The sequence below is a fragment of the Parus major genome, chromosome 15, assembly GCF_001522545.3.
Source record: "Parus major isolate Abel chromosome 15, Parus_major1.1, whole genome shotgun sequence".
Lineage (NCBI taxonomy): Eukaryota > Metazoa > Chordata > Aves > Passeriformes > Paridae > Parus > Parus major.
In genome coordinates this window covers 3381433-3395033 of record NC_031784.1, presented here as the reverse complement: position 1 = coordinate 3395033, position 13601 = coordinate 3381433, and the positions used below count along the sequence as shown (strand labels likewise).

The 13601-nt window shown below is 55.5% G+C and overlaps 2 protein-coding genes across 2 annotated transcripts; one reads left to right on the top strand and one right to left on the bottom strand.

Annotated features, from left to right (window-relative positions):
- Window positions 1–1725: 1725 nt before the first annotated feature.
- On the top strand, window positions 1726–5765 carry MYL2 (myosin light chain 2). The gene is made up of 7 exons (XM_015643582.1): window positions 1726–1943; window positions 2809–2898; window positions 3499–3574; window positions 4397–4501; window positions 5186–5261; window positions 5349–5397; window positions 5519–5765. Exons 1-7 carry the CDS (start codon window positions 1941–1943, stop codon window positions 5615–5617), a joined length of 498 nt encoding a protein of 165 aa, XP_015499068.1. The 5' UTR covers window positions 1726–1940; the 3' UTR covers window positions 5618–5765.
- Window positions 5766–5814: 49 nt separating this feature from the next.
- Window positions 5815–13308, bottom strand: CCDC63 (coiled-coil domain containing 63). The gene is made up of 11 exons (XM_033518232.1): window positions 13303–13308; window positions 12522–12676; window positions 11920–12109; window positions 10713–10832; window positions 10040–10221; window positions 9910–9922; window positions 9434–9776; window positions 8541–8773; window positions 8057–8335; window positions 7394–7633; window positions 5815–6952 (listed from the first exon to the last, which is right to left on the bottom strand). Exons 1-11 carry the CDS (start codon window positions 13306–13308, stop codon window positions 6500–6502), a joined length of 2214 nt encoding a protein of 737 aa, XP_033374123.1. The 3' UTR covers window positions 5815–6499.
- Window positions 13309–13601: the final 293 nt, after the last annotated feature.

Here is a 13601-nt window from a genome sequence, read left to right as displayed (position 1 = left end):
CCACCCTCGGCACCGCCGACCCTTCAAAGCCCGCAGCCACCGCCTCATCACAACACCGGGGAGAGACCCTGGTTTCTTCCAGGCTGGGCAGGCAAACAACGGTTGTTCCTGAAAAAAATGACATTGTGGGAGATCTGCAGAGCTCCAGGGTTTCCTTCTGAGCCTCCAGCCGTGCCCCAGCACGGACACGGAGCCGGGGACAGGGACAGGCGGAGCTCGGGTGGCGCCGGTGGCTCCACGGCCGCCCAGTCCTGTGAAACCACCACACATCACTTCCCTGATGCTTATGGATTTTTCTTTAATGCCACAAATTAAGGTAATTGGGCTCTGCTGGCCGATGAATCCGGCTGAACTTGGCAGGATGAGGGACAGTCCGTGCCGAGATTGATCCCCCTCATCCCCGGCTGAGCCCGGGGCTGGTCCTGGCCCAAGCTCTGCCCCCGCGGCTCTTTCTCCTTCCCTTTTGCTCACACAGACCCCAAAACACATCCTGAAATCCCTCCCCTGAGCTGCAGCTCCGTCCAGACGGGATGGTCATTCCCGGATCAGGAGTTTTTCTCCTCCACAAGCACTTTTCCCTTCACTTCCCTGCTGCCCACCGAAACCCTCCCAGTAATGCCATCCTCGCCGGCGGCCAGTGCCAGGGATTAAACACGATATTTGTGACCTCCGGGAGAACAAGGGCAGCGTCTGGGCAGAGCCCGCAGTTCCAGGGGTCTGGTTTCACAATTCCTTTTGTTCCCAGCCCTGTTCCAGCCCTCCCCGCTCGCCCACCACCCTTCTCGGCATGCGGAGGGGACAATGCCGGGCAGCGAGGCCACCGGCTCATGGCCATGCCAGGCACCGCAGAGCTCGGGGGGCTGATGGGCATCCTTGGGCTGGCAGCAAGCCCGTGAATCCCCCTCCAGTCTCATCCCGGCAAGGCGAGAGGGAGATAAAACGAACAGGCTGAAGACCAAAGGGAACCACCCAAGAGCAGCCACAAGTCCTGCTCCACAAGGGCAGCGGACATGGAGCAGGTTTTGTGGGATTGCTGCCCGCCTGCCTGTGGGTTCCTTGGCTCTTGCCGCAGGAATGCTGAGCCAGAGAGGCCGGGTACCACCACTGCAGGATGTGTCCCGGGTACAGAGTCTGGAATGGGGAGAGTTAAATGTGTGTGTCCCACCGGGAGCAAATGTTTGGCTTAACTGTGTGACAGGTGCCTCAGTGGGGGTGACACATGAGAGAGGAGCTCTTGGTGCGTGCCCGGCTCTGTGGGAGCTCTGTGGCAGCTCCGGCCCCGGCAGCCTCGGGGATGGGGCTGGATGTTCTCCTCTCGGCTCAGGACGGGTCACCAGGCAGCTGCTCCTGCTCCTGGAGCATCCCAATGGAACCGACCCACGGGCAGGGAGGCTCCTCTGCCTCCCGCAGCCGAGCGGCTCCCGGCTTTGCCATGCCAGCGCTGCCATGGGGCACCAAGGCTCGCAAAGACACCTGGAAACACCGAGAAAAAAACATCCCTGTCCCAAAGCTTGGGGGATTCCAGCCGGGGGGGGGGGTCCCCTGGGGCCAACCCCTCCCTGCCTGTGCCAGCGGAGGGGACAAGCCCGGCGCCAGCCCGAGTGACAAAGGCAGGTGGGATTGTCCCTGTGCAGTCCCGGGACAGCATCCCCGGGGTGGGAGCCGGGGGCCGCCCGGTTTCGTTAACCTTGAAACCCTGCCGGGCTCACATGTCACATCAGCCGCTGACAACAACAAGCTGCTGTTCCAGATTAGAGAGAGAGGGACAGAGAAAGGCACAGACAACAGGGTTGGGGGAGGCCAAATTACCTATTACAGCCAAAAGTGGGCATGGGGCTATTTTTAACCCCGAGGGGGGTGTATTTATTGTTCCAGCCAGGGGGAGTGAGGGAGTGCCTCTGGGACACCCCTCGCAGTGACATCGGCGGCTGAGCGAAGCCATGGTGAGTACTGAGAGCCCAAAGAGACAAAATCCATTCGATTTTTTACCAGAATTGCTTAAGGGAGCAAAGGAGCTAAGAGAAAGTTGAGGACCAAGGGTCTTGTCTGCCTTGGAGAGGGGGTGAGAAAATTGGGGAGCATCTGGCTGGAGCAGCAGCATCTCACAGGGAACAGAGAGGTGTCTCCCACACCAGCAAAGCTTTCAAATGAGGACAGATGATTTTAGGGTCCAAATGCCATTTTTCTCTTTTCTCTTCCTTCATGCAGTGAGAGGAAGGGCCGTTTTGTGCCCCCCAAAATCTTCCTCCTGACAGATCCCCATGAGAGGAAACAGCTGCAGGAGCAGGCGCTGGAATGGGGGATAATGGGCTGGGTGGGACAGTGAGGGGCTCTTCAGTCCTCTTCAAAACACACATTGACCCATTTCTGGTATATGCCTCAGTGCAGGAGGAGGCAGATTTTTAATTAAGCCTCATTTTAATGTCTGCACAGCAGGGTAAAGCAGCACTGACCGACCACAACCCTCGTGTGCAGCCTCAGCACTGCTCCCAAAGCCAGGAGGGCTCCAATGGGAATATCTCACCCCACTGCTGACCCTTTTACCTGCCAGTGGGAGAAGTGATTTCACTCCTCATCTTTCCTTGGAGCTCTTTGGCTAAATTCACCAGGAGCTGAGATTTAAGCAGGAATCTTAGAGCCCCTCAGTATCCCAGAGCTGCAGGGAGAAGCTACCAAGCCCCCAGGGAAGAGAGCACCAGCCCAGAGCTCCCATAAAGGAGAGCACAACCAAGAACAGGGCACTTCCATGCTTTTATTTCACTCCATAAAAAGCCAGCGAGCTAATGGTACATACTTGGACTCCTGCAGGCACCCAAGAAAGCCAAGAAGAGGGTTGAAGGTGCTAATTCCAATGTCTTCTCCATGTTTGAGCAGGCCCAGATCCAGGAATTCAAAGAGGTAGGTGGGTTTGGTGGGAAGGACCGAGGGTCCTTGATGCGATGTGACCTTCATCTCTTTCCTTGGTGCTCTCAAGTGACAGCTGGCTCACACCAGGAGGCAGCAGGCTCGGTTTTGGGTTGTTTTATTTTAAAAGTGAGAATAACTCAGTGACACTGTTAAATCCAATGTTGCCTCCAAGCTCTCGAGGAGCCCACATCCCACAGAGGATCTGGCAGCATCCAAGGGAGCTGGAGCACATCTCCCAGCTCACTCCCATCTGCCTTGCCAGGAGCTCAGACCCCCTGCACGGCAGGCACAGGTCCTGTGCAGACCCCAGTGCCAGGGATAACTGGAGGAGCTGATGGCTCAGGCTGACCTCTCTCCTGAGAGGGCTTTGGCCAAGGAAAGGGTTTGTACAGCACTGGGGTTTGAGATGCCCCAGGGTGAAGGACTGTGCGGGGTTAGGGTGAGTGAGGCCCCCTGAACCCATCCTGGGAGGGTTCAAAATGCCCTTATCCCATCCAAGCTGAAGGGAGAAGGAGGAAGGTACTAAAGCCTTTGCAAAGGGTGACAATTCTCCTTTCCTCTGTGATCCCTGCCCTGCTCCTGCCCTTCCAGGCGTTCACCATCATGGATCAGAACCGGGACGGCTTCATCGACAAGGCAGATCTGAGAGACACCTTTGCTGCCCTCGGTGAGCCCAGCTCCAGCAGCCTCCCCTCCCCAACAGCTCTGCCAACATTAGACCTGTTAATTGGGAGACAAGGGTGGGTGGGGCATTTCACCAAGCCCCTGTCATCTGCCAGATCTCTCATTTTGCCAAAAAGCTCCTGATCCAAACCCAAGCCCATCAGCCTGGGAGTTCCCTCAGGGGTGACCCAGAGCAGCTCCCACAGCAGCGCTGGTTTATCCCGTTGCCACTGGAACCAGCTCCTGGATTACACAGCCAAACATTCCCTGTCTTCTCCGTGCTTAGAAGCACCTGGCTGTGCCCATCCCACGGCATCCCAGGGCCTGTGGGCTTTAGGGGGATTTAGGGGATTTGTGGGAGGCTGTGACAATGCAAGCTCTGCCATCAGAGGTCAGCGTGAATCAGCAATGGAGTTCCAAGGACAAGCCAGCCTGGGGAAAAAGGATGTGAGCGATCAATCCTGTTTGCTTTGGGTGCTGGGGGACAGGGAGAACCCCAGTGCTGCCAGTCTTGACCCAAAACACCTTCCAATGAGGGCTAAAAGAGGCTGATCCGTGGGGCAGTGAGGGAAGGAAGCAGCACAGCTCAGTCCTTTGCATCTTTCTTTTCTGTGATCCTGGAGCCTGAGAAGCCAGAGCTGGAGACGATTCTCTCAGCCCACTCCTGCTGCCTCCATTCCATGTCAGAGATGGCTCCCCAGGGATGTGCTACTTGCTTCCAGTGGGGGAAAATCCCCCAGGGAAGGGTTCTGTGGCGTGTATTTTTAGCCCCCAACACTCAGAGCAGGGCACGGATCCATGACTGACCCACAGCTGCTCTCCCCAGGGCGCCTGAATGTGAAGAACGAGGAGATCGATGAGATGATAAAGGAGGCACCTGGCCCCATCAACTTCACCGTGTTCCTCACCATGTTTGGGGAGAAGCTTAAGGGTGAGAGGGCACCTGGGGAGCTGGGAGCGGTCAGAAGTGGTCAGTGGCATTCCTGTGCTCCAAAGCTCCTGCTGATTTGCAGTACCAACCATCCCTAGGTCCAGAGATGCAGATCTTATCCCACGTCTCCCCAAACTGTTGGGGGGGGTGAGATGGTCTCTGTGCCTCAGTTTCCCCAGCCATTTACAAAACCCAAATGGCTGTGCTGCTGCTGCCAGCCCATAGGAGGAGGGGACAGTTCTTGCAGCACCTCTGAGCCCGCTGACACCAGCGGTGCCAACAGTGCCCCACCCCCGGCTACAGCCAGACTTTGACCCCCCAGCCCATCTGGCTGCACCCTGAATCATGCACTTAACCCAAGGAATGCAGCCTCCTGCAGATCCCCAAGAGGCTGCAGGGCCCCAAGGGCTGTGCCTGGAGCTCTATAAATACGCTCCAAAGATTAGATAAATGCTGGATGCCGGAGCGGTGGCGACACCGCCTGCTCTGTGCTCACACCACGACCCCACGGCTGCTCCTCTGCGTGCCACCAACTTCAAGTCTCCAGCTGCAGGGTCAGCATTCCTGCAGGGACCCCACTTTCCAGTCTGCCCCCCGTTTTGCCCCCAAGGCTGGGAGAAGCAGGAGGCTGCAGTTGGCTTCCTACTTCACCATCCCCAACCACCACGGCTTTGTCACCCACAGGTGCCGACCCGGAGGAGACAATCCTGAATGCATTCAAGGTGTTTGATCCAGAGGGGAAAGGGCTGAAATCTGCCTAGTGAGTGCAGGGGTACCTGGGGCAGGGAGTGATGGGGGTGCCCCCATCAGGACCTCCCCAGTGCTCACTGTGCTCTCTCGTTTGCAGCATCAAAGAAATGCTGATGACACAGGGGGAGAGGTTTTCCCAGGAAGAGGTATGATCTCCTTCCCACCCTCTGCCAGCCTCCCTCCATCCCAACAGACCCCAGCCCTCCTCCCAGCCATGGTCCCAAGCCCCTCCCATGCCATCTTTTCTCCCTGTCTGTTCCCTGGCAGATCGATCAGATGTTCGCTGCCTTCCCTCCGGACATGTCTGGCAACCTGGATTACAAGAACCTGGTCCATGTCATTACTCACGGTGAAGAGAAGGACTAGCCCAGGCTCAGGGGCTGGCACTGCAAGATCACCTCTCCCTAGGTCACTCGGGGGTTCCCTTTCCTCTTCCCCTGGAGAGGCACGTGCCTGGGAATTTGGCACGGGAATGGCATTCACATTAAATGGCCTTTTGGCAAGAGGAAATCCAGCTGCCGGTGTGAGCAGTGCTTGGGCTTGTTTGGGGTGCCTGTGCCCCGTGGGAGCCCCCAGATCCTTCCAGACCCCACTGGCCCCGGCACCCCAGACCTACTGCACGTCACCCTCACTTGTCCTCGAGTCCCTCTGCCTCCCACTCCCAGCCCCAAACCAGTTCCACACTGGGCTGTGCCCGTCCCGCCTGGTCCCACAGCCCAGCACTGAGCTCGGATTTACTTCAGGCAGCAGAGAGTTGTGAGCTTCTGCCAGCTTGGCAGGGAACACCCCGTGAGCTCATCCCCTGCATCCCACGAGCCAGGCACGGTGCAGGGTCGGGACTGTGGTCCCCATCTCCAGCCGTGGGGACAGGGATGTCACCCCATGGTAGAGCTGCTGATCCCACCCTGGCTGCGGGTGCTTTGTCAGCAGTGGGTGGAGCCATGCCAAAATATCACCTGGTGAGGTTCTGAAGCCTGTGAAAGGTGTTGGGCTCCTTCCAGAGAAGGAAGATGGAATGATGCGCGGGATGCAGGAGCTCAAGAATGAAACTGCTTCTTTAATTCTTCCCTGTCCCTGGTGGGCTCTTTGAAGGTGATGTGAGTCTCCTCCTCCTCTTGCCTGGGCTGGGCGGCCTGGCCAGCTCCTCCTCCCTCTTCTGGATAGCGAGCTGACGCAGCTGATCCCAGCTCAGCGGCTCTTCCTCTGCCCAAGAGAATGGCCACCCCATAATACACAGTTTTACAGGTCTCACAGCCCCGCTGGGGCAGGGCAGGCCGGAGGGGATGCACTGGGAAGGACATGTGGCAGCATGGCCAGGCAGCCACGGGGGATTGGGGAGCAATCCCATCTCCCCACTCCCTGCTCACCGGTTTTAGGGTCACTGGTCTCCAGGTCTGGGGGGGGCGGGCAGAGCTTGGCCCGGTCCATGACCCAGAGGAGGCTGGAGGCTCCCTGGAGGGGGCTGATGAAGGACTGGGAGCGCTGGGCGCGATCAATGGACGTGTAGCGCAGCAGGGACTCCCTCATCAGGAACTCCTTCACCTTGTCCTCCACGGGACCTGGGTGGGAAGGAGCAGAGTCTCGCAGTGTCCCTGCACCAGGACCCTGCCCAAACCCACCCCTGGCTGCCTGCAGAGGGGGGATCCACTGCTTTCCATCCTTTGGGTCAGGGGGCCAAGGCTGGGTTGTGGAATCACAGAATCACAGGGTCACTAATGTTGGAAAAGACCTCGAAAATCACCAAGTCCAGCCTCATACTGAATATCCCCTGCCTCTTAAAGCATACCACAAAGTGCCACATCCGCTTTATTTTTTGAACACTTCAAGGGTGGTGACTCTACAGCTTCCCTGGCGAGCCTGTTCCGATTCTTGACCACTATATCAGTGAAGAAATTTTTCCTGATATCCAACCCAAATCTCCCCTAGTGCAATCCCCCTTGTCCTCTCACTGACTGCCTGGGAGAAGAGGTTGACCCCCACCTCACTCCAACACCCAGAGCTACAATGAGGATTTGGGGAACCACTGGGATGTTTATACATCCAAATCAGCTCCCAAATTTGCTGGGAATTTGGTTCTGCAAATTCACTTTGGGGCACACATGGCTGATGGGACAGGGGACAACAAAAGCTCAATTAAAACACAGTGTGAGTGGGGGGTGGACAGGACTTCCCAGGCACATGGCACAAGAAGATGGGCAGCCCTGACCTACCAAAAACTGGCACCAAGCTCTCCCCAAGAGGCTTCACTGTCTTTGTAGTGTCGCAGTCCATGTCCTTCAAGAGGGTCTCCATACGAGACTGGATGTGTGCCAGGAGTTTGCTGCTCTCCTTGCACTTGTTCTCATACTTGTTGGCTTCCTCGGTGGTCTCTGTTATTTTTGCCTGTCAGCAAAGGTTTTGCCAGGTGTCACACCAGCCCCTCGCTGGCCCCACCACCCCAGTGCTGCCAATCTGGAGACAGAATCACAGGATCCCAGGATGGGTCAGGTTGGAAGCGACCACAGTGGGTGGTCTGGTCCAACTTCTGCTCAAGCAGGGTCATCTCAGAGCACAGGACACAGGATTGTGTCCAGACAGTTCTTGAATATCTTGAATATCCCCAGCTGCCCATGCTGGAGCAGGGCTGGCAGGAGCTCACACTCACCCTCTCACCTTGCACTGGGAGCTGCCAAAACCTTTGCAGGGCCCTTTTCTGCCCACACCTCTCCAGCCACCAGCCAGAGCATGACCAGAGCCCCTGGGATGAGTGCTGGGACAGACAGGGATATGCTGCCTTTCCAGAGGGAATTCGAGGGAATTCAATACCTCCAGCTCCTGCAGGACTTGAGTCCGGGTTGTCTCGGCTTGTTCCCGCTCCGTTGTGATGGCCATCATATCATCCTGTGGAAACACCGGCACATGCGGTGGGGACTGATGGAATCCTGCCCCATCCGGAATGGACGGGATGAAATCCTGCCTGAGCCGCCAGACGGAGGCTGGGGACAGCCCTGGGAGCAGGGACACCTCCAGGCCAGGATGGATAACCCCGCTTCCCGCTCCAGGCAGCCCCACAGGGTTGGAGGGATCTCCTGGCTCTCCGGGACACTGCAGTATTTTTGCTGGGTACACGGTGGCAGCATTGAGACACGTTTAGCTCTGAGAACGCAGCGGAGTTGCAGTTTTGGCTACTCCTTTGCATCCCCCATATCCCACCTGTGTGGCTGGAGCCAGGCTCTGGTGGGGGCAGTGATGCTGGACACTCGGGAGAGGACAAACCCACCCTGACCCCAAATCACTGCCTGGAAAGGGCAGACGTGAAGAGCCAGGAACAGACCTGGATGGCCTGGATCCTCTGCCTGAGACCCTCATTCCTGACGTTCAGCCTAATGGCATAGCCAAAGAGGATGAAGAATCTCCTGTCCTTTTCAATGAAGTCCTCCAAGAAATCGTCGATGTCTCCATCCGACAGCTCCAGCAGACGCTTGTAGGCCACCTCATAGCTCTCCTTCTGGCTCTGTTTGGCCCTCTCAGCTGCCTCAAAGGCTGAGGAAGAGACAGAGAGCCGTGGCTGCCCTTTGCAGAGCCTTCCCCGCAGTGCTGTGGGGTTTGCTGCAGTGCTGGGGCAGGAGGGAGCAGTGCTGGAGGGGCTGAGGGTGCTTCTTTCACCAGGAAACAAAGCAGGGATGTCATGGGAATAGAGCAAACACCATGGAATCCCCTACCAGGAGGATAGAACGATTAGATTGGATGTTAGGAAGAAATCCTTCCCTGATTTGTGAGGGAGGTGAGGCCCTGGCACAGGCTGGCCAGAGCTGCTGTGGCTCCCTCACCACTGGAAGTGTCCAAATCCAGGTTAGACAGGGTTTGGAGCCACCTGGGCTGGTGGAAGGTGCCCCTGCCCATGGAGGGGGTGGAACTGGATGAGTTTTAATTCTCCTTTCCAACCCAACCCATTCTGTGGTTCTGTGATAAAAGGAGCCATGGTTGCACACAGGAGCAGCTCTCTGTCCCCAGGGTACCCCAAGACAACTCAGACTCACTTGGTTACCACAGTTCAGCCTTTTTGCTTGTGGGGTGAAGGTGGGGCAGGGCAGGGATCCTGCCTTTGGGGTGCAATTCTATAAACCACCATGAGCAGCCCCCACCATCAGCTCTGTGGACTTGGAGTCTGTGGTCCCAGGAAAACAAATTCTCCTCTGATACCTTCTCTCTGCTTGGCCTGTTCCTTCAATTCAGAGTGATCTGTACATTTGCTGAGGAAGAAGTTTTTCAGCCTGGTCTCCTTGTGAAGGGCACACTTCCTCTCCAGCAGCCTGATGTTGTACTGGATGGTTTCTCTGTAGCGCACGTCCCGAATGTCCGAGATCCGCCCCAGATCCTCCATCCTGCACACAGACAGCAGCACTCTCACCTTGTGGGTGTATAAGGCTCTGTATTCCTGGCCACTGCCAGGAGTTCCAGGCCTGGCAAAGCCCCTGTGATGCTGTGCCCATTCCCAGCTCTCATCTGGATGGAGTGGAGTTAGTCCAGAGGGAATTCCCAGCCACTAACACAGCTTTTGGTGGGGTTTTGTACTAGGGCTCAGTACCCAGCTCAGGTGGGACTCAGAAAAAAGAGGGGCAGTTCATCCCATCCAAATAAACATCTGGAATAGCTGGAATAAAACACCCTGGAGGTACCAGTCTCCCCACACTGACCATGATGAGAGCAGTGAATTCTCTCTCTGAAGGCTCAGTCGACTTGAACACTCATCACTGGCATCAGCCATCAGCCCCAGGTTTTGCCCAGGGGGCTGACAAGGCCACCTACCACTGCTCGTAGTCCTCGGTGGCTTGCTCGATAGCATCGTTCAGCAATTTGTTCTGCCGAACCAGCCTTCTTTCCAGCTTCCAGTAGGAGTTGTCATAGATGGCTTTCTGGATTTGCAGGCTCACCGTCTCCTCTCGGAGCCTGTTGTTCCGGGTCATGATGTTGTTGTAACGCACGGTGACCTGGCGAGAGCAAAGCTGGTAATGGTGGGGGACTGGGGGGTTCAGGTTGAGCTTAAAGACCTTGACCAGGGCAGGGTCTAACACAGCCCAAGAGATTTGAAGAGATTTCAAAAGAGATTTGAAGCTGGCCCTGCACTGTCCTCCTCCCCAAGAGAGCAAAGGCAGCAGAAGACCAGGTCGATCACAACAGACACCTGGAGCTGGCTTTGTCCAAGGCGAGGTGGCTCCAGGCAGCCCAGTTTGATCACAAAGCAGGTGCAGACCTTCAGGCCTCTTGGCACAGCTCAAGTGCTGCATTTGGGTCACCAAGCCTGAAGGAGCCTTTGAGATATTCTGGGAATGATCAGGCCAGGGGAACAAGCCAGGTGCTTCATGCAGCTTGTGTCAACCAAATGCATTTGTACCACTGTGCTTTGTCCTGACCAGAAAGATCCCAGACCCCTTTGTGACCCCACACATGTTCTTCAGAAGTCTCCAGAATATTTCCTTACATGATTTAGATGCATCTCCAGAAATTCAATCTTCTTCTGCAGGTGTTTGTGACTCTTTGCTTCCAACTCTCTCCAGGTTGTGTCTCTTTGCTTCACTATCTTTTTTTCCAGCTCTACAACCTGCACACACACACACAGGGGAAAAAAACCCAGGAAGTATAATCTCCACCCCGACATTCTGGACTCTTGTCAGGACACAGAGCCAAAGAAAATCCCCTCTGTTGACCTGAACTACAGCAACCATGCTATTAATGAGCTCTCAGTTATAGGAGCAGCTTTAATCCCAAAGGATCCCATCCTGCACACGCAGAAACATAAACTGTAACTGGGAATGTTGGGGTTTATTTTGTGTCAGCTGTTTTTGGAGGGAACTCCAGCAGGTGCTGAACATGGCAGAGCAGCACTTTGTGGAGTGGAATGGCAAGGAGGATGGGGCTTTGGCAGAGGTGTTGTGCTGGCCAGGCAGGGATCTGTGCAGTCCTCCCCGGGAATGAGCAGAGGAAAACTTCAGCCAGAAGCAGGGAGCTTCCAGAGGAGATAAATCCATGGAAGAGTGAAGCAGTTGGAGAACAGCGAAGCGGGGGGCAGGTGGGGGAGGGATGACTCAGACAAGTCAGAGTTATCATCTCTGACAGAAAGCTAACCCTGTTGGGAGAGCTCTGCAGCACCTCCAGCAATGGCAAACCGTCCAAGCATGTTTCCCTGGCATCCAGCTTGGGCAGCTGGCTCTGAGAACAATGCTGAAGGGAGCTGACACTTCCATAGCCCACGTTTCCCTTGGCTTCCCACCCCACTCCTGCCCAAATCCAACCAGGATGCCCTCAGGAGAAGGGATGGGACATCCCTCAGATGCTGCTCTTCCTGTATTTGCCGCATCTCAGACAGCCCTGTTCCAGTTTTACCTCCTTTTCAGGATAATAAAAGAAGTGAAAGGAGAAGGAGAGGGATGTTTGTGGCCCCAGGCTGGTGTGTGCCACCACACAGGGGTGCAGGGACCAGTGGGACAAGGCTGAGAGTCCAACCTCACTTTTCCAGTCAGTGCTGCTGACTTGAACAGGAGCCTGGTTCTCTCCATTTGTCATTGTCATGTGTCACTTGCCAAGAGGAATATTCCAAGGCCTGAATTAAATGTGTTTTACACTGAGGAGCTTCAGCCACAGGTCCCACTCTGTGACTCTCAGGCAGGGAACACTCTGGATGCTCTCACCTGCTTGGCCAGGTCACCTAGCAGGGCTTTTCTTTCTTTGATCAGGACATCATTCTGCGTTCTGATCTGCAAAAGGCTTCGGAGCTTCATACGATTTCTGTTGTCCCGCAACAAGTTACTCGGGGAATAGATCTGGCTCAGTGTTAATGTCACATGTCTGTGTTCTTGCTTCAGATCATCTATTGCTTTTCTGTAAAAAACAGACAAATGACATTTAGCACATCCCATCTGCCAGGGCAGGTCCTTACCCCTCCTCATCTCTGCACTGTGGTCCCCAGATCTCTTTATAAATAAGAGGGAGCAAAGTTTTTATGTGGGCAGATGTGATAGGACAAGAAGGAATGGTTTTAAACTAAAAGAAGAGAGATCAGAGGTTAAGAAGAAATTTTTTACTCAGAGAGTGGAGAGGCCCTGGCACAGAGTGCCCAGAGCAGCTGGGGCTGCCCCTGGATCCCTGGAAGTGTCCAAGGCCAGGCTGGACATTGGGGCTTGGAGCAACCTGGGACAGTGGAAGGTGTCCCTGCCTGTGGGATTCTATAAATCTGTGACTTCAGCATGGAGAATCTTCCAAGCCTCAGGCAGCCAAGCAGGGCTGTACTCACTCCTGAGCCTGCATTTGCCGCCAGATATCGGCATCGAAGAATTTCCTCTTGTACGCTTCATGATGAAAATGGGTCTGCAGCTGCCTGATGTCCACTTTAGCCCTTTTTTCCTTATCTTTTTCAGAGAGCTCCAGGTCCGCTGAGGCTTCTCTCCTCTGCCACACACAAGGGAGGATTTGGTCACTTGAGCAAACGCAGCCAGCAGCGGCAGCACCAGCTCCAGCTCTTCCCTGGCACCTGAGATATCCATCAGCACCCAAAACACGCTGGCTGAGCTGGAGCCAGCACCTCGAGGCCAGGACAGGGAGAGACCTCCACCAGTGAAGGTGATGGCAGTTGTCACCTCTTTTATCACCCAGCACAACAGCGAGGACCACGTGAGTGAGAGCCATTGGTGCTGGGGATGTGGATGAGCCCAGCTGGCTGCCCAGGGGTGGAGCAGGAGTGTTCCTCTCCCTGACCATCAGAAGGTGCTTTCTAGGTGAGAAACTGCCCAGAAGGCAAGCACTGGAGGCAGTTAGACCCACCACTACCCGTGTCCTCAGCTGACCCAAATTCCCCAACTCCGCCTCTCCCAACACCCAAATCTCAGCCATCAATTTCTGTGCCTCATTCCTGGCACAGGAGGGCAGCAGAAACAGCCCCACTGCTACCCAGCACCTTGTTGGCAGGAGGAAACCCTGCTCCCGCTGCTGGATGTGTATTTCCTTGGGTAAGATCCCCACAGCAGATCCCACATAGTCCCTGTGAAGTTCATCTTTAGTGTACCCTTGTTTTTTACCTTCATTTTCCCTGTCTAACTCTGCCAGTTGCAGACGCCTCGGGAAAGGAAGAAGTGAAACTCTGCAGGTACAGGATTGCTTTCCAAGGGGAGAAATGAAACAGGAGTAATGTTGTAACAGGTTGTGTCCTCCTGCCCATCCCTCAGCACCCGCTCGCATGTTTGGCACATGAGGAAACCATCACAGATGGCTGCAAGTGGAATAAAAGGAGAGCATTTCTGGTGATGTCATCGTGAAATTATCGAGTTTTATAAGTAGGGGAAGAACAGATGGTTTGAGCTATTCCACCCCATTCAGT

Excerpts from the sequence above, each read along its gene's own strand:
- MYL2 (XM_015643582.1), top strand. Across the intron at positions 3,575-4,396 it reads AGACACCTTTGCTGCCCTCG|GGCGCCTGAATGTGAAGAAC; the intron begins GTGAGCCCAGCT and ends TGCTCTCCCCAG. Across the intron at positions 4,502-5,185 it reads GTTTGGGGAGAAGCTTAAGG|GTGCCGACCCGGAGGAGACA; the intron begins GTGAGAGGGCAC and ends TGTCACCCACAG.
- CCDC63 (XM_033518232.1), bottom strand. Across the intron at positions 10,833-11,919 it reads TAGGTGACCTGGCCAAGCAG|GTTGTAGAGCTGGAAAAAAA; the intron begins GTGAGAGCATCC and ends GTGTGTGTGCAG. Across the intron at positions 10,222-10,712 it reads TGGAGATGCATCTAAATCAT|GTCACCGTGCGTTACAACAA; the intron begins GTAAGGAAATAT and ends TGCTCTCGCCAG.